This window comes from Castor canadensis, chromosome 10 (genome assembly GCF_047511655.1).
Source record: "Castor canadensis chromosome 10, mCasCan1.hap1v2, whole genome shotgun sequence".
Lineage (NCBI taxonomy): Eukaryota > Metazoa > Chordata > Mammalia > Rodentia > Castoridae > Castor > Castor canadensis.
This window is the reverse complement of record NC_133395.1, coordinates 113636930-113663729: the sequence shown is the minus strand read 5'-3', so window position 1 is coordinate 113663729 and position 26800 is coordinate 113636930. Positions and strand designations below refer to the sequence as shown.

Below are 26800 nucleotides of genomic sequence, written 5' to 3'. Positions count from 1 at the left end.
CAGTGTGGGATTTTAGGGATTTTGAAATCAATTCTTGGTTTTCAGCTTTATAAACACCTAGTTCCTTTGCCTATCTTATTTTTAACACCACTGATTTCATCAGGAGTTCAAAACCTTCTCTGTCTTCATCTGCATGAGAGAAGTATACTACTAATGGGATTATCAGTAGTGTTAATGCTCCTTTTGAGCTCAATAGTCTTTCTAATTGAGCACTTACCATGCTAGGCCCTAGACAAACACTACTCATACTTCTCAGGCAAGTCCTATAAAGGAAGTGTTACCCAACTATGGCAATGAGAAAGCCACAGCTCAGAGTAACGGTGCCCTGGACCCAAGGTTCAACCAAGAACTGTCAATATAGGGCCTCAATTCCATCTCCAGCTACCTGGGAAGTTGATCTTCTAAAGCCTAGCATGGGCTGTCCCACCTCTGCTGCCAGGGTAGAATACCCCTTTCTGTCATGGTGACCATAATATGAGGGGCTGCACTGCTCAGTACAGTACTCTTCAGATAGCAAACTGTGCAAATTCCATCCTTACCCAGCTTCACCTGCCCAGCTTTTAGCGAAGGTAGGCTTTTCCTTCCACCCAGAGGTATAAGACAGGCAAAACCTACTAGTGGAGGCAAACAAGGGGTAACTAATAACCACACTTTAAACTGCACACCTGTCATTGTTGTTTCTCAGACTCAGATCTGTGTTGCTTTAAGCATCTGGCATAGACTAAGCCTTTGATAAAATAGTAAAAATGACCCTCTTTCTGTAGGAAATAAAGATTATGATAAAACATACTTTTAGACTTGTCCCATGCAAGTCAAGCTGCTGCTTATAAACCTTCACCCTTCTGAGTATAGCTGTCTGTACCCAGAATTAATGGATATGCATTTCCACAACTGAATTTAGGTTTCCCACTTTTTTGTTTGTTCCTGGAAAAACTTAGGCTCTGCAAACAATTGTTAGGTCCTTGTTAGTCTATCCCATTTAATGTCATGAGTAATTACAATTAGTTCATTAGTATAAATATAAATTACTTACTTATAAAAAATAAGTCTTCACTGTGTTCATCAGAGGATTTGAAAAATACAGAAATGTATTAAGAAGAAAACAAAATAAATACTTGTTCTCTAACACTAGGAACTAGCCAGTATTAAACAAGTTTATTCATTTCTTTCCAATACTCTTTGGTATACCTGTTTGTTTACACATAATATACATAAATGCTATGCTGTGATTGTAAGCCTAAATGTATTTTCTTACATTATTAATTCTCCTTTTTGACCCTTAAAATTTTAATGTCTCTCTAATAGTCCATCTTTTGGAAGTTCAGTGACTTCTGCAACTACTTTACTATTTCTGAGTATTTTGGCTCTTCTTTCTCTAGTTATAAATAAACTTGCAAATCACTGACCAGTTTAGGCTAGATTCTACAACGGAGATTATTGGGTCAAAGCATGCAAATGTTAGATTTTCAATGTACATTGATAATGTTTTCTTGAAGGCTTTTTACCAATTTTCATGCACAACAGGGTAAGGTCTATTTTTTAAATGTCATAATTTAGTTGAATCTCTTGTTTTTATCTTGCTATTTTCCTGATTCTAAAAATAGAACATTAATGCTTCAAATGTTTACATAAATAGGAAAAGTGATTAAATGCATAAATAGACACACACTATGATATTGTTTAATATTAACAAATTATTTCTGTCCAAAAAGAAATGGCAATAGCACCCTACTCCTGAACAGAGCTCTGGGTGTGTGGGATTATAGGCCAGCATGGGGCCTCAGCAGGCATGCCAGTGTGTTGCCCTGTGGGATATCCACCATCAGGAAGCCATGTATTTTGAAAGGAGTGTCTTGCATTCTTTTACTTATGGTCTCAAATACAGGGTTGGACAGAACCACAGGAAAGGGGTCTGCCAAGACTCCCATGGATGTGAAACTTGTAAATTTCACCTACTTCCTCAGTGGCAGTGTAGCATGCTTGAGCTGCCACAGACATACTCAATACAGAAATATGGCAGAGAATAGAATACTTAGCTAAGTGACCACCATTAAGGTTGAGTAACACGTTATCACTCAGATTTCCATGGAGTCTATCACACTGGCCATGGGGAGAGATGAAGTGACTAGACCTGCTCTAGTTTCTGTTTAGCTTGCCTTACTCACAAACTAGATTTAGTAATTTAAACTGTGCTACCATCATCTTTCAGACTCTGAGTATATTAATCTTAGCAGCCCCAGCTTGGGAATGCATACAAAAGATGCCTGTATAGATTCTTATAAAAGAGTAAATGATAAGGATAAAAACAAGGTCATCAAAACAAGAAATAATGGTTTATGTGCAAAGAAGGAGAGGTAAAAGCAAACAAGTCATAAACCAAAACTTTCAATATTCTATTTTCAATGACAGTTAACTCAATAGTTCAAAGCACAGAAGTAAAATGAGGCAAAGAATGATAAATGATGCCTGACAATTGCTGAAATCTGATTACACTGAGATAAGGCTAAATTCTACTTCTATAACTTTGTACCTAAAGAACAAGATGAACAAGAGAGAAAGGAGGAAGGAGGGAAGAAAAGAAGGAATGAAGGAAAAAGAGAGAGGAGGGGAGGAGGAAAGGCAGAAGGAGAGAAGGCAGGCTTTGGATTTGTTCCCCCAGCATACAATATTAACAAGGAAATAAAGAAAATGCAAATGAATTTAGGATCCCATTTACACTGGAGAATAGGGGAATTAATAAAACAGTTTATCCTGAAAGAAAGACCAAAAATCCACCTCCATTTAAGAAGTTAATTTATGCCGTCCCAAGTCCCAAGTTAAGCAGCACAGAATATCTCAGCAGGCATAGAACAACAGATCTTGAACCCTGCTGTGTTTGTTCAAGAAGGCAAGTTAAGCTATTCCTAACAGGAAACAAAACAAGTGGTTGGGCTATTAAACAGAGATCATTTTGCCATACTGTGTAGTTCTGAAGGCATCAATTGCTGTTCCAAACAGGGTTAGAGATGTGCTTAGCTTTATCTATGGTTTTGAGAAAAATGCTTATGCCTCATCAGACAGGCTAATATTAACTAACAGGGTGCCAGGCAAGAGACAAAGCACCTAGGAAAGTACCAAGAAATGGTCTTTGGTAAATTCCAAAGTTGTGGCAATGTAGCAGAAAATGAAAGGGTCAGACACCAATTCTGGAAAAGGTAACCTATGCAACCAGCCAGATTTGGAATTCCCCAAAGGGTACGACTGATTAGGTATTCAAGGCCCATTCTAAACAGACTAAGTCAATAGTGATTAAATTAAACAAATAACTGATGTGTAGTTCCTATAGACAGAACCTACTTGCATGAAAATGCAGGTAAAAACATTTTATTCAGTTGTCTGACTACTGACATTTACAGCTGGCTTTGGATGATTCCACTATGTTATCCTTATAAAATGACATCTCTCATTTAGTTTTGCAGAAGTCAAGAACTTCCATGTGATAGAGAAAGTAAGGCAAACCTTGCTCAAACATGGACTTCTCTTTTTGGAATTCAAGCATAATCAATCCATTGGAGAAACTGGTTCAATTTCCACCAAGAGAATTCATCTGTGAGGATTGAAGGCATTGAACCTGAATTGCTACATGGCTTTTACTCAAGAGTTCAGGACCTTGCCTCCATATTTGGTGAAAATGTTCAACATTCATCAAGAGCATCAGTAGCTGGTTCCATCCCAATATTGTATCAAGGGTTGAAATTTATGAGACCTAAGAATTATCTTGGAGGTACTTAACAATTACATGAAAAAAAATTCTTTTTTGCAAACCATTATTCTAGAAAATTGTAATAAGGGTCCAGAATGAAATTTTGGAAGACCCTCAAAATATTATAATCATAAAAACCGTAACTTATAGACAACGATCATTAATGTCTGCTACACATATGAAGGACACCCAAATGGGTCATTTTAAGTTGTAGATCAGCCAAGAGATTAAAATAAGCATGTTTACAGAGACATAACTATTTAAAATATTTATAGAGAAAACACTTGCAGATGATACAAAGACACATTCCAATAAAAACATAGCACAAATGCAGACACCAGATGGTTCAATGTATGTGCTCATAACCTCATGTGAAATGTGGGCCAAAGACATAGTGGCTGAGATGCCTCCCTTTCACCCCAAGAACAACAAACTTTTGGGTTTAGAAGGAATTGATTACAATCATGTCCATTGATGGCTGAAATCTACAGGTAATGTCAAAGGCATTGGGAATATCTGTCAAAACCACCAACTTTACCCTGAAAGTTTTTGCTTCATTGGGATTTCAAGTTCACTCTCCATTTCTTTTTTATTCCATGAAGCAGGTGTAGCCAGTTCCTGCAGAGTTTCTAATGAGCCAGAAGACACACCATATACCTGCTTGGCTCTTTTGTCATCTCTTGATTATTTATTAGATTTGAGTCAGAACCACAAAACACTGTGCAGAGGTTCCAGACCACCACCTCCCACATGGCTGCTCCCTTGATCTGCTCTGGAGCATCAAGGGACAAGCCATGTCAAATGGTCATTGGAGCTACATTTTGGGAGTGTCTAGCATATGTCAGACTCTATGCTAGACACAAGATTGAGAAATGATTCTCATAACAAAACTGGAAAAGTCATCTATCATTCTCATTAAGTAACTATAAGCCAGAGAGCTTACAGAGAGGTTAAGTGATGTGGCCATGGTCATGAACTGGTGAAACTACCACATTCTTTCACTGATCTGGCCACAAGACAGGCTATCTGAGAGCAAGTGAGGCTTGTGATAACCTAGTTATTCTAGACAAGGCCTCTACAAATGTTACTGAGGCAATACTGTAGAGGGGAAGGGAAGGATGGTGAGGGACAGCTTATTAATTTTTAAAAGGTAAGTACCGTCTCTATTTTAATAGAGATAAAAGATAATTACTAGGCATGATAGGAACAGGAGGCAGAACTCTTCCTTCTTAGATAGGGCTATGGGACATATCCCTTGGACAGTCTACCATCTTCTGGAGACAGAAAAAGGATTAGCAAAGCATTTGAAGAATCTCCTTGACTCTGGACTTCATATGATTACAGTAGAGCATGTGAGGCAGGGCATATAATGTGAGTCAATACACGATGACAGAAGAAATGAACGCAAAATAGACCAGCACCATTTGTTCTTACCATCTTCTGTCTTGGTTTGTTTGGACTTTTTTTAATACTCAGTGGCTGACAGCACCTCCAATTCATGAGGAATCTTCTATAACAGGAATGCTTTTGTGTATGGATCAGTGGAACTTTGATGAATAAATGCCAGTAAGGAGAGGCAGTTCCACTTTTGAACACAGGATTTGTTAAGTCTCTTTACAACAAATTTTTAAATGTGGGAAGGTAAGAAAGCATGTCGTATCAAAGATATCAAGCTTCCCAAACAATCTGGAATTCTGACCATATATTTACTCTGGAAGCTGTTGCTATCCTTGAATACTTTAACTTTTAATGAAGTGTTCAGTCCTTTCATGATGGCATTGAAGTGTAATCAAACATCACCACAAGCCAAGTCACACACTAGCATGTCTTGCCTTGTTTAAATATCTCAAATATATTTGAGTAATTGTCTAATGATTTCTAGGCCTCTGGTTGTCCATATGGTCTGAACAGACTGTCTTTTGTAGAGCAGTTGTGCTATATCTCAATGAGAAGGAACCAAATCATCACTGTTCTGAAATGGAAAGCTTAAGAGATGATGCTTAAATTTCACAATGGTGAACCTTAACTCTTACCTTAACTCTTGAAATTAAACTAACCCACATCTGGTCCCCAGAAATTGCTGTGTCTTTCAGAAGTCTTGCTTATGTTTGTGAAATACATGAAAATGATGCAGAAAGCATGGCATGACATGTTTTTTTTCTGCCATAACTGTCCTTAGGATACAATGACATGCTATGGGGACAACACTGCCAAGCCATCACTGCAACCACATGGAGTCTTTCTGGAGAGAGAACATTCTAAATGGTAGAACCAGATCATCTCAAGTAGACAATGAGGACCAGTGAAAGGGTCTGGCCATTTGCAAGAAGTCTGCTCTAATGCTCTCTGGGTGTTACAGGCAATGAGACATGCAAAGGAAGTGCTGGTTTTATAATTAATGAAACCTGTGGGCGTTTTCAGAGATTTGGCTTAGGAGCCCAGAATTTAAACTTCATCAGTAGGCCACACTAATTAATCACATTATCTGTCTCTTTGGGAGAGTATCCCAGAGAAGGCCTGGAATGTTATGTTTGAAGGAATGTGCCAGACTTACTCTTGAGTTTTTTCTTTTTTTCTTTTTGGCAGCACTGGGATTTGAACTTAGGGCCTCATGCTTGCTAGGCAAGGCACTCTTACCAATTGAGCAACCCAAACAGCCTTCCAGACTTACTCTTGATCTATGATTTGACAATTCTTAGGAAAATAGTTGGGCACAGATTCACCCTTCAAACACTGGCTATGACAGGGTTCTTTGGTGGGACTGATGTGGCATGGGTGCCGTGAATACAGTCTGTGGGTCTCTGTGTTCCTGCACAACTTCAGATTTCTGAAGCTGTAAGAAAAAAACAAAACAAAACAAAACCATTTCACTGGTCACGAACAGTGCCAACCACACAACACCATGGAGACATGCATGACTTGTGAGTTCTGGGAATGACTGGGATGTGACAAAAAAGACTTTACCTTTTGAGCCTGAGGGAGCTGAAAAATAAGGGAGAAAACAAAAAAAAAAAAGAAAGAAAGAAATCATTATATAAGAAATTAAGTTTAACTGTGAAACCAGTTTGATGCCATTGGCAATTGCAAAAATCAAAACGAGGAGAAAAAGAATGAAATAAAATTAAATCCAAGGCATTTCTCAAAATAAAACTACAGTGCTGATTATTCAACCTGCTATCTAAGTTTGTGGTATCAACAGGTACTCTGAGTTTTCTAGTAGGTGTTTGGGAATCACTATGCCCAAAGCAGTTCGATGAACTCCTGCAAATCCAGTGCCTCAAGGTCACACGGTTCTATGACCTGGCTCCTTCTTCCATCGTGCCAGCAGTTCTCAACTGGAGGAGGGCTATCGGAGGCATTCAGGGTTGTCATAACTGTGGAAGGTTGGGGGGCTGAGGAAGAGGAGGGAGAGATGTTGGCCTTCAGTGAGTATAGGCCAGGGTACTATGAAACATCCTACAATGCATGGGGTAGCCCCCACAACAAGGAATTATCCAGTGACCCATCAACAGAGCCAAAGTTGAGAAATCTGCTCTACATAACATTGTTAGAAGAATGCCCTGTTTTTAAAGTTAATTTTCTTTGCTTTGCAGCACATTAACTGTTCCCTTTATCTGTAGTTAAAGAGCATGCACACAGATTTGTGTGTTTAAGGTGAAGGTGATACTCTCAGAACAATGAAAAACAGTTAATTCATAAAAGAAGACATTATTGCTTTACCAGTGGCATTGCTTTAAAGGTGAGGAACTGGAAAAAAAGATGAACATTTATGAGACAGATGGGTCTATTTTTCTATGAGTCTATTAGGGTATGATATAACGCCATTGACTTGTGATTGCTATTATATGGGCAGTGCTTTGGAAAACATTTTTCTAATCTGGAATAGAATTAACATTATCCATGTATTAAATACTCAACCTAAGAATTACATCATTATGAACACTTTAATTTCTCATCATAGAGACTAACATTTATCAAGAGTGAACTTGTCACCAGCCACTATGCTTAGGTCCTTTATCTGCATTATCCCACTAAATTGCAGCGATGCAATGTTGGGTACCTCCACTTTATAGATGAGAAGCATTACTTTACTTAGAGGTGAAGTAATTATATGATGTTCTGTGGATAATAAATTGCAGTTCTGGGTTGCTTGAGTTTGAATGAACAGACTCAACTCAACTCACCATGAATAAAGAACCCAAATGCTTGGGAATTGTGGCTTCAGACTTTCTCCCTGTTTCTCTAGGTTTTATAAATTCAGAAGTGCTAGAATGTGCAAAAGAACTAAATCAGGGCCAGACATGGTTGTTCATGTCTATAATCCAAGCTACTCAGGAGGTGGAGATATGAGGATCACAGTTTGAGGATATCCTGGGCAAAGTTAGCAAGACCATATCTTAAAAATGAGCAGTATGGTGGTACATGTCTCTAATTCCAGCTACTCAGGAGGTGGAAATAGGAGAATTGCAGTCTGAGGTTTACCAGACAAAAGTATAAGAATCTATCTGAAAAACAAAGTAAAAAGCAAAAGGACTGGGGCACGGTTCAAGTAGTAGAATGTTTGTCTGGCAAGCATGAGGCTCTGAAGTCAATCCACAGTACCACCAAAAGAAAAAAAGGCAATTAAATCAGACATCCTAGGGTTCCCAAGATCTGCCTTCCCATTCTTTTCACCTTGTGAAGAACACTCTCTCTCGTACATTAAGATCAGGGCTCCCATAAACCTGAATTGTACCCCTGCCCCTATGGATAGAGCCCAGCAAAGGGTAAAAAGAATAAAGCCAAACAAAGGAAATGGCTTGGATTTCAGAGATGTTTCCAAAATAGAATTGAGAATGTCCATGCAAAACAAATCCTGCCCTCTGTGAATTTGAGCCCAAAATGAGAAATCACTTAAAAGTTTCTGTAATATAACTGGGTGCCAGTGGCTTACACCTGTAATCCTAGCTACTAGGGAGGGAGGGATCAAGAAGATCACGGTTTGATGCCAGCCTGGGCAAATAGTTTGCAAGACTCTACGTCAAAAATAACCCGTCACAAAAAAGGGGTTGTGGAATGGCTCAAGTGGTAGAGCAGCTGCTTAGCAAGTATGAGACCCTGAGCTCAAGCCCCAGTACTGCCAAAAAATAAAAAAGTTTCTGAAATATTAAACATCTTTTTATGCAATGGAAAGAAACTTTAGATACATGAACATTGTGGAATAAAAAAAATGCATGTTTAGGAAAGCATTGGTGTTGAATCACAACTTAAGTCCTATGAAATGGGGGGAGGAGATGTAAGAATTACAAATGTCTGATAAGCTGCAAAATAAATTCCAAAGTGAAGTCCTACACAATCTGCCAGACTTAACAGACCTCTTTGACAGAAGAGCTGCCCTTTCTCTCTCTTTCTTGAAGCTTGGTTGAGCAGGAAACAAGACTCAGAAAGTTTCACCCATTTAAGCACATGAGAAGAAATGCTGGGAAAGAAAATAAGAGACTAGGCCTTTGTGGTAATGTCCTCAGTTTAAGACTGGCCTCAAACTCCCCGCAAAACATGTACTTTCCTCAAGAAATAACTCATGAGAACAAAGAGCAGCCCTGCTATTGAAGCTCTGAAATAATGTAAATTATAGCTTGCAATGCCCCCAAACAGGTTGGCCTCCAAGAAGAAACTTCAGATTAGAACATAGCAAATTTAGATCAAATCATCTGCAGCCACCCCTATTACCTCCTTCACCCAACACTCATGAATGGCGTGCAGAGCCCAGCCTGGAAGCCAGACTAGTCAGACACTGGGCCTACCTTGGGCTCTCACTGAAGTCCTAAAGCATGTGACTGCCATCCTTTGGCCAGTGTGCTCATCAGCAAAAAGGAAAGGAAGAGGGATGGCTAGGAATGGGTCAGATCTTGAGGACGATGCTGATTGACAGCATTGCCAGTAGGCGGTGTTGAGAAGGATTCTGAAGTTATGTCTGAGTTTAACGAAAAGAATACTATAACCAATTAGCAGTATTTACTGGAGGCTAACAATTAAGGAATGGCAAAACAAATCCTGTATACAATGATCTCTCTAGGTCTTATTTAATTTTTCTTTGAAGTTCTAAGCATATCCTAATTGTCAGGCAATTTATTTGTTTAATGTTTTTCTCCCCTGGTAGGTCACAAACTTCATAACAGCAGAGAAGCTATCTGCTCTGTATGTGAGTCTGACATTCTCATGCTAGTGACTGGTGCTCTCCTAATTAAGTCACTACTGGGGTATACTGATGCCATGGAAAGAAAAGTGGGTAGCTGCTCTAAATCCATGCCTCCACATCATGCTGATCATCCAAGCTGATGGCTGTCAAGAGAAAAAATATTTCTGCTAGGATAGATATAGAACTTGTGGACTCCCATATGCCAGGCACAGGCTTCTATATATATGTCTAATTAATCTTACTGCCCCAGGGACATGCATCAAGCCAAAGTGGGAGCTGCCTATCACCACAAGGACTAAGATGTGGTGATTTCTCTTTCTTTCCACAAAGTAGAGGCCTTTTTCCTCATCAAAGTTACCTTGTTAACAAGGCTCTGCCTCTCTGGGCCATTTCCTCACCTATGGAATGAATGTCTGGGCCAGCAGCCTGGGATTCTTCTAGGCTTAATGTGTCAGATTGCACAATTCTATGTATAACTGTATGTAGCCATTTTCAAGTCATTTTTATTCGATATATTAATCATAGAAAATAATTGGTTTCACTCTGACATCTTCATCCATGTAGACAATATACATCAATCCTATCCACCCACTATGCCTCTCTCTTGTACCCCTTGCCCTACTGGTTGGTCTCCCCCACATAGTCTCCCATCGACTTTCATGTCAGTTTTTTTGAAATATAGATTCCTAGTATGAGAGAAAAATGTGTTATCTGTCTTTCTGAGTCTGGTTTATTTTGCTTAACATGATGATCTAGTTCCACCCATTTTCCTGCAAATGGCATAATTTTATTCTTTTTTATGGGTGAATAATGAATAATACTCCATTGTGTATGTGTGTGTATGTGTATATATCTATATATCTGTCTATACATATATAGATAGATAGATATAGATATCACATTTTTATTCCATAACTTGACTGTTATGATTAGTGTTGCAATAAACCTCAATGTGCAGTCATCTGTAGTGTATGCTGACTTTGATTCCTCTGGGTATATACCAAGAAATCATATAGCAGTATCACATGATACTTCTATTTTTAGTTTTTTGAGGAAACTCCATACTAATTTCCATAGTGGCTGGGCAAATTTACATTCCTACCAACAGTGTGAAGGGTTCATTCACCTCCCTCTCTGATTGCCCCCCCCCGCCACCCATATTGTTGCCAGCATTTGTTGCTTTTTGTTTTCTTGATGATAGACATTCTGACTAGGGTGAGGTGGAATTCCAACATGTTTTTGATTTGCATTTCCTTTATAACTAAGGATGTTGAACATTTTTTTAATGTATTTATTGGCTATTTGTACTTCTTTTGAGAAATTTCTTTTAGATTCATTTGTCCATTTGTGGACTGGATTATTTTTTGAGTTCTTATATTCTAAATATTAAACCTTTGTCAGATGAAAGCTGGCAATGATTTTCTCCCATTCTGGAAGCTCTCTCTTCAGTCTGGTAATTGTTTCCTTGGCTGTGCAGAAGTTTTATCATTTGATGCAATACCAGTTTTGACTTATTGCTATTATTTCTTGACTTATTGTAGTCCCATTCAGAAAGTTACAGCCTATGCCTATTTCTTGAACTATTTTCCTCTGGTAGTTCCAAAGTTTTGGATTTTACAGTAAGTTCTTTGATCCATTTTCAAATGATATTTATACAGGATACAGTGGTAGTCTTCTACATGTGGATAGTTTTCCAGCACCACTTCTTTTTTTTTTTTTTTAGTTTTCAGTGTTTTTGTTTTCTTTGTTTTTTTTTTAACTTTTTTATTGTTTTATTAGTCATATGTGCATACAAGGCTTGGGTCATTTCTCCCCCCTGCCCACACGCCCTCCCTTACCACCCACTCCACCCCCTCCCTCTCCCCCCAACCCCCTCAATACCCAGCAGAAACTATTTTGCCCTTATTTTTAATTTTGTTGTAAAGAGAGTATAAGCAATAATAGGAAGGAACAAGGGTTTTTGCTGGTTGAGATAAGGATAGCTATACAGGGAGTTGACTCACATTAATTTTCTGTGCATGTGTGTTACCTTCTAGGTTAATTCTTTTTGATCTCACCTTTTCTCTAGTTCCTGGTCCCCTTCTCCTATTGGCCTCAGTTGCTTTTAAGGTATCTGCCTTAGTCTGCGTTAAGGGAAACAAATGCTAGCTAATTTTTTAGGTGTCTTACCTATCCTCACTCCTCCCTTGTGTGCTAAGCTTTTATCATGTGCTCAAAGTCCAATCCCATTGTTGTGTTTGCCCTTGATCTAATGTCAAGGACATTGTATGAGGGAGAACATACGATTTTTGGTCTTTTGGGCCAGGCTAACCTCACTCAGAATGATGTTCTCCAATTCCATCCATTTACCAGTGAATGATAACATTTCACTCTTCTTCATGGCTGCATAAAATTCCATTGTGTATAGATACCACATTTTCTTAATCCATTCATCAGTGGTGGGGCATCTTGGCTATTTCCGTAACTTGGCTATTGTGAATAGTGCCGCAATAAACATGGGTGTGCAGGTGCCTCTGGAGTAACCTGTGTCACAGTCTTTTGGGTATATCTCCAAGAGTGGTATTGCTGGATCAAATGGTAGATCAATGTTTAGCTTTTTAAGTAGCCTCCAAATTTTTTTTCAGAGTGGTTGTGCTAGTTTACATTCCCACCAACAGTGTAAGAGGGTTCCTTTTTCCTCGGATCCTCGCCAACACCTGTTGTTGGTGGTGTTGCTGATGATGGCTATTCTAACAGGGGTGAGGTGGAATCTTAGTGTGGTTTTAATTTGCATTTCCTTTATTGCTAGAGATGGTGAGCATTTTTTCATGTGTTTTTTGGCCATTTGAATTTCTTCTTTTGAGAAAGTTCTGTTTAGTTCACTTGCCCATTTCTTTATTGGTTCATTAGTTTTGGGAGAATTTAGTTTTTTAAGTTCCCATATATTCTGGTTATCAGTCCTTTGTCTGATGTGTAGCTGGCAAATATTTTCTCCCACTCTGTGGGTGTTCTTTTCAGTTTAGAGACCATTTCTTTTGATCAACAGAAGCTTTTTAGCTTTATGAGGTCCCAATTACCTATGCTATCTCTTAGTTGCTGTGCTGCTGGGGTTTCATTGAGAAAGTTCTTACCTATACCTACTAACTCCAGAGTATTTCCTACTCTTTCTTATATCAACTTTAGAGTTCATTTTGAGTTAATATTGGTATAAGGTGGTATACATGGATCTAGTTTCAGTTTTTTGCAGACTGCTAACCAGTTTTCCCAGCAGTTTTTGTTGAAGAGGCTGCTCTTTCTCCATCGTATATTTTTAGCTCCTTTGTCAAAGACAAATTGGTTATAGTTGTGTGGCTTCATATCTGGGTCCTCTATTCTGTTCCACTGGTCTTCATGTCTGTTTTTGTGCCAGTACCATGCTGTTTTTATCGTGATTGCTTTGTAATATAGTTTGAAGTCAGGTATCGTGATACCTCCAGCATTGTTCTTTTGACTGAGTATTGCCTCGGCTATTTGTGGCCTCTTGTGTTTCCATATAAATTTCATGGTAGATTTTTCAATCTCTTTAATGAATGTCATTGGAATTTTGATGGGAATTGCATTAAACATGTAGATTCCTTTTGGGATTTTTACTATGTAGATTCTACCAATCCATGAGCATGGCAGATCTCTCCACTTTCTATTAGTCTTCCTCAATCTCTTTCTTCAGAAGTTTATAGTTTTCCTTGTAGAGGTCATTCACATCTTTTGTTAGGTTTACACCTAGGTATTTGATTTTTTTTGAGGCTATTGTAAATGGAATTGTTTTCATATATTCTTTTTCAGTTTGCTCATTGTTAGTGTATAGAAATGCTAATGATTTTTCTATGTTGATTTTATATCCTGCTACCTTGCTGTAGCTATTGATGATATCTAGAAGCTTCTGAGTAGAGTTTTTTGGGTCTTTAAGGTATAGGAGCATGTCATCTGCAAATAGGGATATTTTGACAGTTTCTTTACCTATTTGTATTCCTTTTATTCCTTCTTCTTGCCTAATTGCTCTGGCTAGGAATTCCAGTAATATGTTGAATAGGAGTGGAGATAGCCAGCACCACTTCTTAAAGAGGCTGTTCTCTCTCCAATGTGTGTTCTTGGCACTTTTATTAAAAATCAGATGGTTGTAGCTGTGGTGGGGGGGTTGCTATTTTGTGAATAATGTAATTGGAATTTTGAATGGGATTGCACTGAGTCTGTAAAAAGCTTTTGGTAACGTAGTCATTTTCTTGATACAATTCTGCCAATCTATGAACATGGGAGGTCTTTTCATCTTACTAGTGTCTTCTTTAATTTCTTTTTTCAGAGTTTTGTAATTTTCATTGTTGAAGTCTTTCAACTCCTTGGTTAGGTTTATTCCTAACACTTTTTGAAGCTACTGTGAATGGGATTGTTTTCCTGATTTCTTTCTCAGCATGTTCATTATTAGCAATAGAAAAGTTACTAAATTTCATATATTGACTTTGTACTCTGCTAATTTGCTAAAAGTGTTCATCAAATTTAGAGAGGTTTCTGGTAGATTATTTAGGGCATTTTCAGTGTAGGAACATATCATCTGAAAATAGAGATAATTTGACCTCTTCTTCCTATTTGTATCCTTTTTATTTCTTTCTCTGGCCTCATTGCTCTTGCTAAGAATTAAAGAATTGTATGGAATAAGAGTGGGGAGAGTGGACCACCCTTGTCTTATTCCTGACTTTTCAGGAAATTCTTTTAGGTTTTCCCAATTTGGCATAATGTTGGCTATTGGTTTGTTATATGATTTTATTATGTTAAGGCATGTTCTTTCTATTCCTAGTTTCTTCTGGGATTTTATCATGAAGAGATGTTGAACTGTTAAAGGTCTTTTCTACAACTATTGAAATGACATGTGATTTTTGTCCTTGATTCTAATTATGTACTCTATTAAATTTGTTGATTTGAGTATGCTGAAACATCTTTGCATCCTTGTAATTAAACAACTTGATCATGGTGTATGATCTTTTAAAAAAATTAGCCTATAGTAGAGGGGGTGAATTCAACTATTATATATTATAAAAACTTTTGTAAATGTCACGATGTACCCCCAGTACAATGATATAAAAAATAAGCAATTAGCCTATAGTAATTGCACAAAGGGGTTTTGTTTTGATATTTCTATACATATATATAGTACACTTTGATCAAATTCACCTCCACTGTTATTCTTTCTTATTACACTCTCTTCCTTTTAGAATAATTTTAATGGGTTTCATTATTCTATTTTCATACATGTGCATGAAGTAATTTGAATGTATTTTTTTAATGTATTGTTGAATTCAGTTTGCAATATTTATTGATCACTTTTGCATCCATGTTTATCAAGGAACTTAGTCTATAGTTTTTTAGTTGTTGCTGTTTGTGTGTGTGTGTGTCCTTATAAAGTTTTGTTATCATGGTAATACTAGCATTGTAGAGTGAGTTTGGTAGTATTCCTTTCTTTTCTGTTTTATGGAATAATTTGAGGAGCAATGGTGTTAGTTTGTTTTCAAGGTCTGGTAGAATTCAGCAGTGAATCTGTCCAGTTTTGGGGTTTTCTTTTCTGGAAGACTACTGCTGCTTCAATCTCATTACTCAGTATAGATATGCTTAAGCTGTTTATATCTTCTTGGTTCAATTTTGGTAGGTTACATGTGTCTAGAAATTAATCCATGTCTTCTAGATTTTCCAATTTATTGGTGTATAACTTTCCAAAATATTTCCCAGTGATCCTCTGGCTATCATTGGTATCTGTTGTAATATCATATTTAACATTTCTAATGTTATTAATTTGGGTCTTCTTTCTCTTTCTTTTGGTTAATTCGACTAAGAGTTTACCAGTATTTTCTTCTCAAAGAACTAACTCTGTTTCATTGATTGTGTTGTACTTTTAGTCCAATTTCATTAATTCCTGCCCTAATTTTTATTATTGCTTTACATTTACTAATTTTGGGTTTGGCTTATTCTTGTTTTTTCTAGTTTTTTTATTTGAGATCCTTCTGATTTTTTAATGTAGGTACTCATAGCTATAAACTTCCCTTTTAGAATTATCTTTGCTATATCCCTAAGTTTCTGGTAAGTTTGTTTTCATTTGATTCTAGGAGTATTTTAATTTTCTCCCTAATTTCTTTAGTGATCCATTGATCATTCAGAAGTATGTATTTCTATCACCATGTGTTTGTATAGTTCCTGTACTTTCTCTTCCTATGTATTTTTAATTTTATTGCATTATGATCTGATAAGACACAATAATTTAATATTTCTGTGTTTGTTAAGACTTGCTTTATGACCTACACTGTGAGCTATTTTGGAGAAAGTTCTATGGGCTTCTGAGAAGAAAGTGTATTCTACATCTGTTAGATGAAATATTCTGTAGAGGCCTATTAAATCTATTTGCTCTGTGGAGCAGTTTAACTCTGAAGTTTTTTGTTGATTTTTTCTTTTTTTTTGGTCTGGATGATCACAATTGAGAGTGGTATATTGAAGAGTGGGATTTTGAAGACACCCACTGTTATTGTATCTGAACCTATCTGTCCCTTTGTGTGCAGTGGTGTTTGCTTTATATGTTTTAAATGTTAGTGCACATATATTTATTATCATTACATTGCCTTGATGGATTATTCCCTTTATTAATTCATAGTGACCTTTGTCTCTTCTGACTAATTTTGACTTGAAATCTACTTTTCAGATATGAGTATAGCTCCTCTTATTTGCTTTTGGTTCCCACTTACTTGGTATATATCACCTTCTGCTTCTACCCTCTGAATTCTTAGGTTTGATCTCTTGATCGTGCCCCAGAGTTCTTGAAAGTTGTGGTCATGCTTGTTTATTTTTTTCTTTATTGTTGTCTGAATATGATATTTACTCTACACTGTCTTCAATCCCTGATAATCTTTCTTCTGCTTGATCTAGTCTATTGATGATGCTTTCCACTGTGTTTTCACTTCCAACATTACCATTTTTGTTTTTAAATCTCAAGTGCCTTGCTAAATTTCTCATCCATGTTGTTGACTTTCTTGTCCAGGTCTTAAATTGACTTCCTTACTTCATTGATCTGCTTGAATCCTCTTTGAAGACTTTTGAATTCTTTGTCTGGTATTTCAACTGTTCCAGTATGTTAGGATTTGGTTATTGAGGAATTCTAAGCTTTTAGAAGAGTCACACTGCCTTGCTATTTCATATTCATTGTGTTCCTACATTGAAATTTGTGCATCTGTTGCAAAGGCCATTGCAGTTTTTCAAAATTTTATTTTATGGGGGTGACTTCTCTTGAGGTTATCTCCACTGCTACTTAGAGGAGAGAAAACAGATAACTGTAACAAAAACAGCAACTTTAAAAAAGAAAACCCTGTTATTTAATGTTATTAATTTAAAACATCAACTATACCTCCCAGTAAGATTAGAAAAGAAATAAACAAGGACAAACTGGGAGTTTAAAAATTATTAATGCTAAAGTTGTTACTAATTAAGTAATAAGAAGAAAGGTATAGTGAAAAGAAATGAGAGAGGAAAAAAGATACAAAAGAGAAGATAAGTATATGGGATGAAGATATAAGAAATAATATTGAAGTAGAACACAACATAGTAAGTGTAAAAAAAGGTAAAACAGAAAAACACAGTCAGTATTTCTTCCCTGATCAGAAGAGGATGAATTCCCCTGCCCCCAGGTTTGTCTTTTGGTGTACTTTGTATGTGTGGCTGGGTTGCGAGGAGAAGTTGTTTTTTCTCTATAAAATCCAAACAAGTGAAAGAGAGTAGCTAGGGGGTGACTTCAAGTACAATATATTTGATACACTGTAAGAACTTCTGAAAATACTCCACTATACCCCCTCCCAGCACAACAACAGTAATAAAAAAATATGCAAACAACAGAAAGGACTTGTTTGCAGGCTGAGCCCTGTCCTGTTTTCCCCATTGCACCAGAGGCACTCTGCATATATGGGTTTGTTGTGGGAAAGTCTTAAGGGAACAGCCACTGCTTTCTACCTATCTCACTCACTCTCTGAGAGTATACAAAGCAGTCAAAACAAAGCAGTCTAGTTGGCACTGACCTGGCAAAGCACAGTGTTCTGATTGACCCTGTGTGCCCTGATCTTGCAGTTCTCTGTCCTAGCACCCTATTCATATTCACACACAGCTGATCTCTCTCCTTTTCCCAAAGTTCAGGGTGCAATTGCTATTGTGTTCCCCCTTGGCATCCCCCGACAGCACGATTCATGGCTCACACTTCCCACCCATGTACATCTGTGTCTGTGAATCTGAGTCCAAGCCAAAATCAATTTCCTGGGTCCACACTGATTCTTGGGGTAGTCACTTGGTTAACTAGTGGTGGTTGGGAGGCCTTCAGGATTTGGAGATATGAAAATGCAGGGTCTTCTGCTCTCCCCAGCTAAGTGGTTTGACCATAAAACCTATTCTAAGACGATTCCCTTCTACAGCACTAGTGAGCACTAGGAGGTTCAGAAGTCCCCCTCCCCTCCAATTTCCCAACTTGAAATTTATTTTTGTAGAATTTCATCTAATGGGCCTGTAGAGTTTCTTCACCTTTCCTTTCCTCTTTTGCTTACAGCCCCTTTGCTTAGCACTCCCTCCATTTTGCGAATCTATTGTTTCTTTAAGAAATCTAAAGCTCATCATTGGTGGTTTTCACCTGGTCTCTGACTACTATTTATTATTGCCCTCCCCTGATTTTCTGTGCCACCCACTCTCCCTGTAGTCAAACACCTGATGTTTTATTTCTGATTCATGGAGATACAGGGAAGTGTTGAGTGTCTCAAATAGGCCACTTTCCATCCTCCTGCAAGTCAATTTTCTAAAGAAAGGGGAAAGAAACAAAGCAGTTGTGGTTTGTGATGGACTTTCACATTCCTAGAAAAAAATGTGGATGTACTTCATGTTGCATATCAAATTTGAACACAGGAAGACTGAGAGTGTGTCATTCAGGAGAGTATGAAGGAGAGGAAAATGATGAAGAGGAGTTGACAGCAATAATAGTAACATTCTGTATTAACAGAACACTATGGAGGGATTAGGTACTTGGCTAAATGCCAGCTGTAGCTCTTTTGGTCCTCACAGTGCATCTCTTGATCAGATATTAATATCATTCTCGGTTTACAGAGAATGATCAAGAACCTCCTCAAGGTTATCCAGCCAGGAAGTACTTAAGTTCAGAATGCAAGTCAGGCCTCTCTGTTTCCCCATTTCTGCTCCAATCACTAGGTTTACATTGGTGCTCCTCATATAGACCAAGTGAAACTAGCACCAACCTAAGTTCCCAAAGGCTTTGGGGACATCGTAGGCCATTACACATCAGAAAAAAGGGGAATGAGAAATGCTGGCACTACTCCTTATAGAAGAGTCTAGATGGAGGCCACCATGTACATGTAGATGGACCCACTCATGCATGAATATTTACCATGCCTTCTCCTGTCACAGACATTCATACCTATTATTCCCTCATCCTAGAACTCTTCTTCATACTCCTTCCCCTGTTCCTGGAAAGTACTTCCTTTTCCAGTCACTTGCCACTGTCCCAAAGAAGCCTATCCAATGGTTGATGTCATACACTCTCATCACATGCCTTCAAAATACTACTCATCTCCCATTCATACCATAGCTACTACCAGTTGCAGTAACTAACGTTCTGCCCTTCTTTTTGGCAAGAGAAATCCAGTGTTCAACCAGACTTAGTGAAATAACCCTATTAGAGACAGGTGTGGTTAAGTGAATTCAGCTGTGGTCAATGAACCATGCCTTAATGTAGCTTTTCCCACTGGTATCCTTAAAAAGACTCCCTCTGTCCTCCTGCCAGGAAGGTGGATGTGATAACTAGAGCTCCAGCAGTCATTGTTGACTATGAGGTTATCTTCAGGATGAAAACCATGTGCTGGGATGTTGAGGACAGCACTAGTGGCAGGTGATTTTTAATAGCTATGCTGTGCTGTCCACCATTCAAAGTGCCTTACCTATGTTACCTTATTGAAACTCACAGTGACCTTACTAAGTAAACTGCATTATCATCCCAAATTTTTGTAGTAAAAATAATAGTAAAGTTTATTAGGAAAGAAATTTAATATAACAGAATAAAAATGGGGAGAAATAGGGAGAAAAAGAGAGAAACATTTCCTGCCCTCCTGCAGGAAATGAGAGTAGAGACTCCTATCATTCCAATTTTGAAGATGATGAAAATACAAGGTCACACAGCCCAAAAGCAGCAGAGGCAGGACTGGAGAAAGTAGGCTAGTGAGGAGGCCACTGAATGATCTAGACAAGAGCTGATGGAGAGCTGGTGGTCAAGGTGGCAGGGAGTGTTCTGACCCTAAGTGGATTTGAGAATAAAGATGATGGACTGAGTGATGAAATGAGAGGAGAGATACCAAGAATTTTGGCCTAAATAAAGGCAAAATTGGAGTTTCTCTTTCCTAAGAAGGCAACAATTGTGGGAGAAACATACCTAGAGTTTGGTTTTGTGCAAAATTGACAACAGTTTAAGATGTCTCTAGAACTTGCAGGCAGTGGTGGACACTAACCAGATAAATAGATGGAGTACAAGTTGAGGGAAGAGTATGAGTGTGGACACTGACAGCACATGGATGAGGTCCCTGAGGACTGAATGCAGGCTGAGGTGCTATGGGGTCTTGGGACTGAACTGTGCACTCCACCAGTTGGAGGTCTGTGTGATGAGCTAGAGCTGGTGAAAGGGGGAGTGATGGAGCGGTAGATAGGGATTCGAATGTGTTGAGTCCCTGTTGCTATAAACATCAAAGTGTTTCAAAATAAGCCTGTTTCTATATGGAGGGGATGGGAGTGTTTCTGGTTTAACACTCCTCATTTACTTCATTTCTATCTCAGAGTTTCATGCAGAGCCACAGGGGTGACTGAGGGGACATCCATTGTTCTCATTCAATGAAGTTCCAGATTTGAGTGGACTCTTTCAAAAAATGAAACTCCGATGAAAGACCTATTGATCAAAACAACACATTTAAATATGAAATATGTAAAGACCAAGTGGGAAACAAAGCATTTTCCTGCCAACTGTGTAAAACACAAAAAAAGCCTGGCCTACATGTGCTGATTCCATTTGCAAAACTGGCCCTCTGCCTCAGGCCTTATGAATGAGCGATAAGTCCTTGCTTGCTACAAAGGTTCTTTGTGTTCATTTTCTGTTCCTTGTGGATGGTTACATTTATAATCTTCCATTCTTCTTCATTAAGCAATGTGGATAAAGATCCCAACTCCTTGGTGTAGCAGAGGAAGATCTGTGGATTGGTTCAAACTCTGAACCCATGCCAAGGAGGAGTTAAAAGTTAGTGATGCTGGCTCCACCCCACCTCCATCCAGTTCTGCCTAGCCTGTACGACTGCTCAACTAGTCTCCTCAGTTGCACTCTGACTCCCAAATCCTGGCCCCTACTTTTCTACATGGTATCCAGAATGATCTAAAAGGTGCTAGTTTGTTGTTCAAACCTCACTGACCTCAAGCCTTTTTATGGCTTTTTCCTCTGATTGGCTGATGCTTGTTCCCCACCCTGTATCAATTCCCTGACTCCCTCATTGAGCCCCACCCATCCACCAAATCTCAGCTCTGATGGCCCCTCTTCTGCCAGGAACCCCCTCTCCATCCATGTGTCTTTCCACATCAGCTTGCATACTCTTGCTTAGAATGCATTACATTCTGCAATCTTCCTGTTTCCTTGCTTACTTTCTTATTATTTCTCCACATAAGACCCAACCCCTGGTTGGATCTAAGTGATTCACTGTTGTAGTTCCATAGTGTAGAGTCTATACCTGACATTCAATAAGAACTCAGTACACGTTTGTCAGAGGATGAAAAGTAAAATGCACACACACACACACACACACACACAAAAGAAAGAAAGGAAAGGAAAGAGGGAGTGATGAAGGGAGGGAAAAGGAAAGAAGAAAAAAGGCAAGGAAGAGGAATTCAGAAAGAAGGAAAGAAAAGAGATAAGAGAGGGAAAGGAGAACAGGAAAGTGGGAGGAATCAAAAGGAAGGAAGGAAAGGTGGGAAGAAACAATGAAGGAAGGAGAGGGCTTTAAGAGTTTGAAAAACCAGGTTTCAAATACTGCCTTTACCATTTACTAGCCATGAGAACCTGGATGACAAATACATTATCTCTGACCTCTGTATTTCTCCATAATCTGTTAAAAGCTAGAATAATAACACTATTTCAAGGATTAATGCGAGGATTGAATGGGATAACACACTCTGAGTTCATACAAAAGCTACTGGCCCATAATAATTACTGTTTTTACCCCTTGATCTTATAGCATCCAAATTTTTCAGTGTTGGCTCCAACCTGAAGGTATGTGGGAGGTCACAGTAATAAACCACTATCTCACATGATCACATTATACTCACAGCATTCCAGACTGTCACTTACTAGACCATCACTTCTTTTTGCTGTACTGGGGTTTGAACTCAGAGCTTTGTGCTTGCTATGTAGGTGCTTTACTGCTTGAGTTACCCCTCCAGGCCTCTTTGCTTTGACTATTTTGGAAATAGAGTCTCAGTTTTAGCCCAGGCCAGCCGGGACTGCAATCCTCTTACTTTAAACTTCCCACAGTTGCTGGGATGACAGGCATGTACCATCATGCCCAGCTTTTTTCCAGTGGGATGGGCTCTCAAAAACTTTCTTGCCCAGGCTGGCCTGGAACTTGATCCTCTTGATATCAGCTTTAGGTATGAGCCACAGTTGCTCAGCCCATCACATCTTGACACTCAGTTATGTGAAGAAATGATAATTTTGAGTAAGGTACATTAGGCAGTATGTGAGTCTTACAATGGACACAGACAGACCTCTTTGCTCATCAGCCTGTCCTTTTCTTTCATGTTGTCCTCATGCTCAGACTCAGAGTCCAGGCCTTTTTGTGGATAGTGACCAGATCTAACTTAAGCCAATCAACTCAGGATTTCCTCTGGCCACAAAAATGGACTCAGATTGAACATGGGACCTAACCTAGTCATATCAGGACTTTTAAAGAAGTATAAAAATATGATTCCCCTCTTCCTTCCTCTCATGCTCCCTTTTTTCTTGCAACTAAAATCTCAGAAGATGAACCATTGGAGACATCAAATGGGTCTGAGAATGAAGCCATCACCCTGGAAAGCACAGCAGTAACACAGATAGACCTCAGTGCCAATGGTGACATGTAAGCCCCATGTCCACCTGTGGAGCTTAGTTTCAAGTGGTTTCCAGATCAGTGGGATTCATTGGAGCATCCTGAATGAACCAAGTTTTTGTCATTATTCCCACAGAAACTTGAAGCTGGTCAGCTCTAGGTACACATCATGGTGGATCAATGATTAGATTTTACTTTACACATCAAGGAATTCATCAAAACATTTCTATTAACTATTTGCTCAGCTTCCAAAATTCTCAGTGTTAATGTCCTTAAAAGATTTCCAATACTATATATGAAATTTCCTTACAAACACATAAGGGTGTTGCATTTCTCCAAAGTCTGGAAGCTATTCTGGCTTTTATGATAATATTGGAGAAATCAGGAGACAGAAGGGTATCTCTAAACACTCTACTCCTTGGGATCCCCTTCTTTCTCCTCCCTGGCTTCCACACATTTGAGAGCCAGTTTCCTTTACTCCAGATTCCTTCTCTAAATCCCTAAATGTGAGCATCCTTTTTGGTCATTCCACACTCCCTAATTGAGGTGTAGTCCCTAAGTCTACTGGTTCCCTTTTCCATGAAGGTGATAGTGAAGGAGGAAGAGAAAGAAAATGCGAGCAGTGGTAAAGATAGATAACACTGCAGAGAGAAAGATAAAAACAAAAATAGGGTCAATAAAATAAAGCAAATATAGCTAACTCTTCTACTTTAACATTATTGTAATGGAGCAGCCTGCCTAGCTAATGTGAGGTCTTGAGTTCAACTCCCAGTACCCCAAAAAGAAATAGATTATTCTAGTTTCCATTCCAATTTTGCTGCATATCTTTAAGTCCTTCAAACACTATTAGAAAGATTCACAGGGAAAATGGTATCTACATATTCAAATGTTCTTGCTTTTATGAGTTTGAGTATTATGTTACCAAACCAAATATAATTTAATAGTAACTTCTCAACATATAGTTCAAGTTCCATCTGTACCATAAACTTCTTTTTCTGACGGTGTCTAAAAAAGATGTACAGAAAGACCTTCTTTGTAACACATACTTTTTTTTTGAGTGAATCGCACAAGTAAAGCATGTTCCCTGTAGAAAATTGGATATGAAATATAGGCAAAAAAAGACATTGAAAGCTATCTCTGATGCTAATATCCATTGTTTATCTTAATTAACATGACATTAAATGACAGCATGGTATTTAAATCATTTGAATTTATAATAAATTAATTACTGAATTCCCTATTAGTAGCTAGCTAGTCTGTTTTTGTCTTGTCACTAATATGAATGACACTGTAATAAACATCCTTTTAGTCAAATGTGTACCTCTACAAACTTATAAAATGTTTTTATTATTGGTTAAAGGATATTGCATATTGTAAATGCTCTCAGGAAATGTCATCCCAATTTACACTCTCACCCAAGTTATCTCTTTCTGATGTTGATTTCATTACCCTCATGCCAACACTATGAATCATTTTTCAAAAAGATTCCAGTAAGTTGTCAATACAGATTAGATGTATGAGCCATTTTCATGGCCCAAATGAGTTAAAGATAGATTAGTAAACCTCAAAATTCCTGAATGGCCAACTGGCTAGCTCTGCTGTAGGTCTACATTGCCCATCCCAGATGAGTAGTAACAGAGTATTTAGAAGAAAAGAAGTAGACTGATAAAGGTCAGATTTTTCAAACAAATACCAGATGAAAAGATCTGGGGTTTTGTTCTAGCATGGAGCCCCGCCTAGATGAAAGGCAAGCCAGCATAAATTATTCACTTGATAGAAGATGGGTTTTTGGGACACTGGAAAAAGTGTATTATTAATGGGCTATCCAGAACAATTCTCACATTACATATTGCTAAGACTATCAATGGGGGAAAGCCCCAGACATTTTGCTCATTATAACATTCTGAAAATTCTCACAAGACGAAGTCATTTCTCATCAGGCTTGAACTCAGCATTATATTGGAAAAATAAGGTTCCAATTAAAATTGTCATTCTTCAGCTTTATTTTGGGTGGTCATCCTGTTGAAAAGTGATCTAAAACCTGTTTCTGGCAATGCAGTAAAGACTGAGGGCCTGCCAGTTCTCTGGAAGAATATGGGTTGGTAGAACCAAAGAGAAACTTGGCAACATCCAGATAAAACTACCACCATGATGCATTCGTGTTTCCTGCTTGAAAATCACAGTGGCCCATGTTACAGTTCAAGGGCTCAGAGGCATAAGGTTATTGCTGGAAGGCAGCAGTGTAGATTAAGGAGGGTGCAGTAGGAAAGGAAACTCCTTTCTGCAGCTTTCATTTGGGAAAGATTCGGACAGGATGCAAACCCACCCAGATCGTCTCCTTAACTCTCATCCTACCAGTGTCACTTTTCAACATTGTGACTGCTTCCAGTTGGATGCTCTAAACTGCTGGTTTTAATTAAAACTTAATTTGCAAAAATGTTTCATAATTTATGCATGTCATGTAACTCCTCTGAGATGCTGAACTTGGAGCCAATTCAGGGCCATATAAGGAGACACTGTGTGAGAAGGTTGGGGGGAAATGGCGTCAAGGAAGAGAAGTACCAATGGGGGCACCGCAGAGGAAGGCACTGATAGTTTCTTTCAGCCTCTTGTCACAGGGATCTGAAGCCACCAGGGAGAGACATGTGCTTTGTTTTCTGAAAGCAGAGAGCCTGTTTGGCAGTTCATAGACATGAAGAACCAGAAAGGCCAGCAATAGCCAAAATCATCCTCCAAGGAAAGTCTCACCCGGGGAGAGGGAAGCCAAAGAACTTGAAACCCTCCAAAATAGATGGGATGTTTTTCCAACCTCTCTGTACAAGGAGACAAAAAAAAAAAAAAACCTCACAGGAAAATTAATGAAAAGTCAAGAGTCTGCAATGAAACCATTACTTCCCTCAACATAAGTTTTCAAGAGAGATTCTGCAGGGATCTGCCAAACTGCTGAACTACGGGGAAATCTGTGTAGCAAGTTAAACTGGAAATACTGGACTCCAAAGAAAGATGACCAGAAAGACACCTCCAGGCGCAACTCATTTTGTTAATTGTAAAGTGAACAAATCTCCAGTCACTTCATGCAGTGGGAAGAGCATATGGATAGACTCTGTCATGGAAAAAAATCAGAGGGGCCAACAGTGAAGGCAAAAATGAACTCTACTTCCTCACAAAGAATGGAGCACAGCCTCAGTGTTATGTTTTCTTTAGCAAACAACCTGTTCAACTACACATTTCATAGTGTCTGAGATACAAAAAAGAACTAGTAGTTGGAATTAAGAACAATTGCAGTCACTTCTGCTATGATGTGATATATATTATGAAGAAACCTCACTTTCCATAAAATTGCACACTAAAAATAACAATACCTGATAGGAAACATAGTTTTGGGACAGACAATTTAACCTTATAACCATAACACTATATAAGACTCATTACAATCTTAATAAGCCAGTGGTACATTTAAAAAAGCATGTTAAGCTGCTGATTAAAAATTAAAATAAGTTATCATTTTCTTAAAGGCATGAGGTGTAAAGAAGCATGGAGGCTGCTGAGTAATAGAAACAAGGGCAGAATATTTATGGGGGTGAGCCAAGCAAGAACCACTTCAAAACACAGAGCATTGACCAAAGAGCCCAGAGGCAGTGTTCTGAGTGAGCCCAGAGGCTACATTCTGTGTGCGCATCTCCCATGTGCTGTGCTGTGCCTCTCTGCAGTCCTCTGCTCTCTGTTGTGTGT

General features: G+C 38.4%; 1 protein-coding gene across 4 annotated transcripts in view; it reads right to left on the bottom strand.

Moving 5' to 3' along the window:
• Cacna2d3 (calcium voltage-gated channel auxiliary subunit alpha2delta 3) overlaps positions 1–26800 on the bottom strand; it is a 903262-nt gene that overhangs the window by 238988 nt on the left and 637474 nt on the right. For 3 of the 4 annotated variants that reach the window (XM_074043965.1, XM_074043967.1, XM_074043968.1), the window contains one exon: positions 6707–6724. The exons of the other annotated variant lie outside the window; for it this stretch is intronic. In XM_074043965.1, coding sequence (XP_073900066.1) covers positions 6707–6724 — 18 coding nt within the window. The remainder of the gene's footprint in view (positions 1–6706; positions 6725–26800) is intronic. 4 annotated transcript variants of the gene reach the window in all.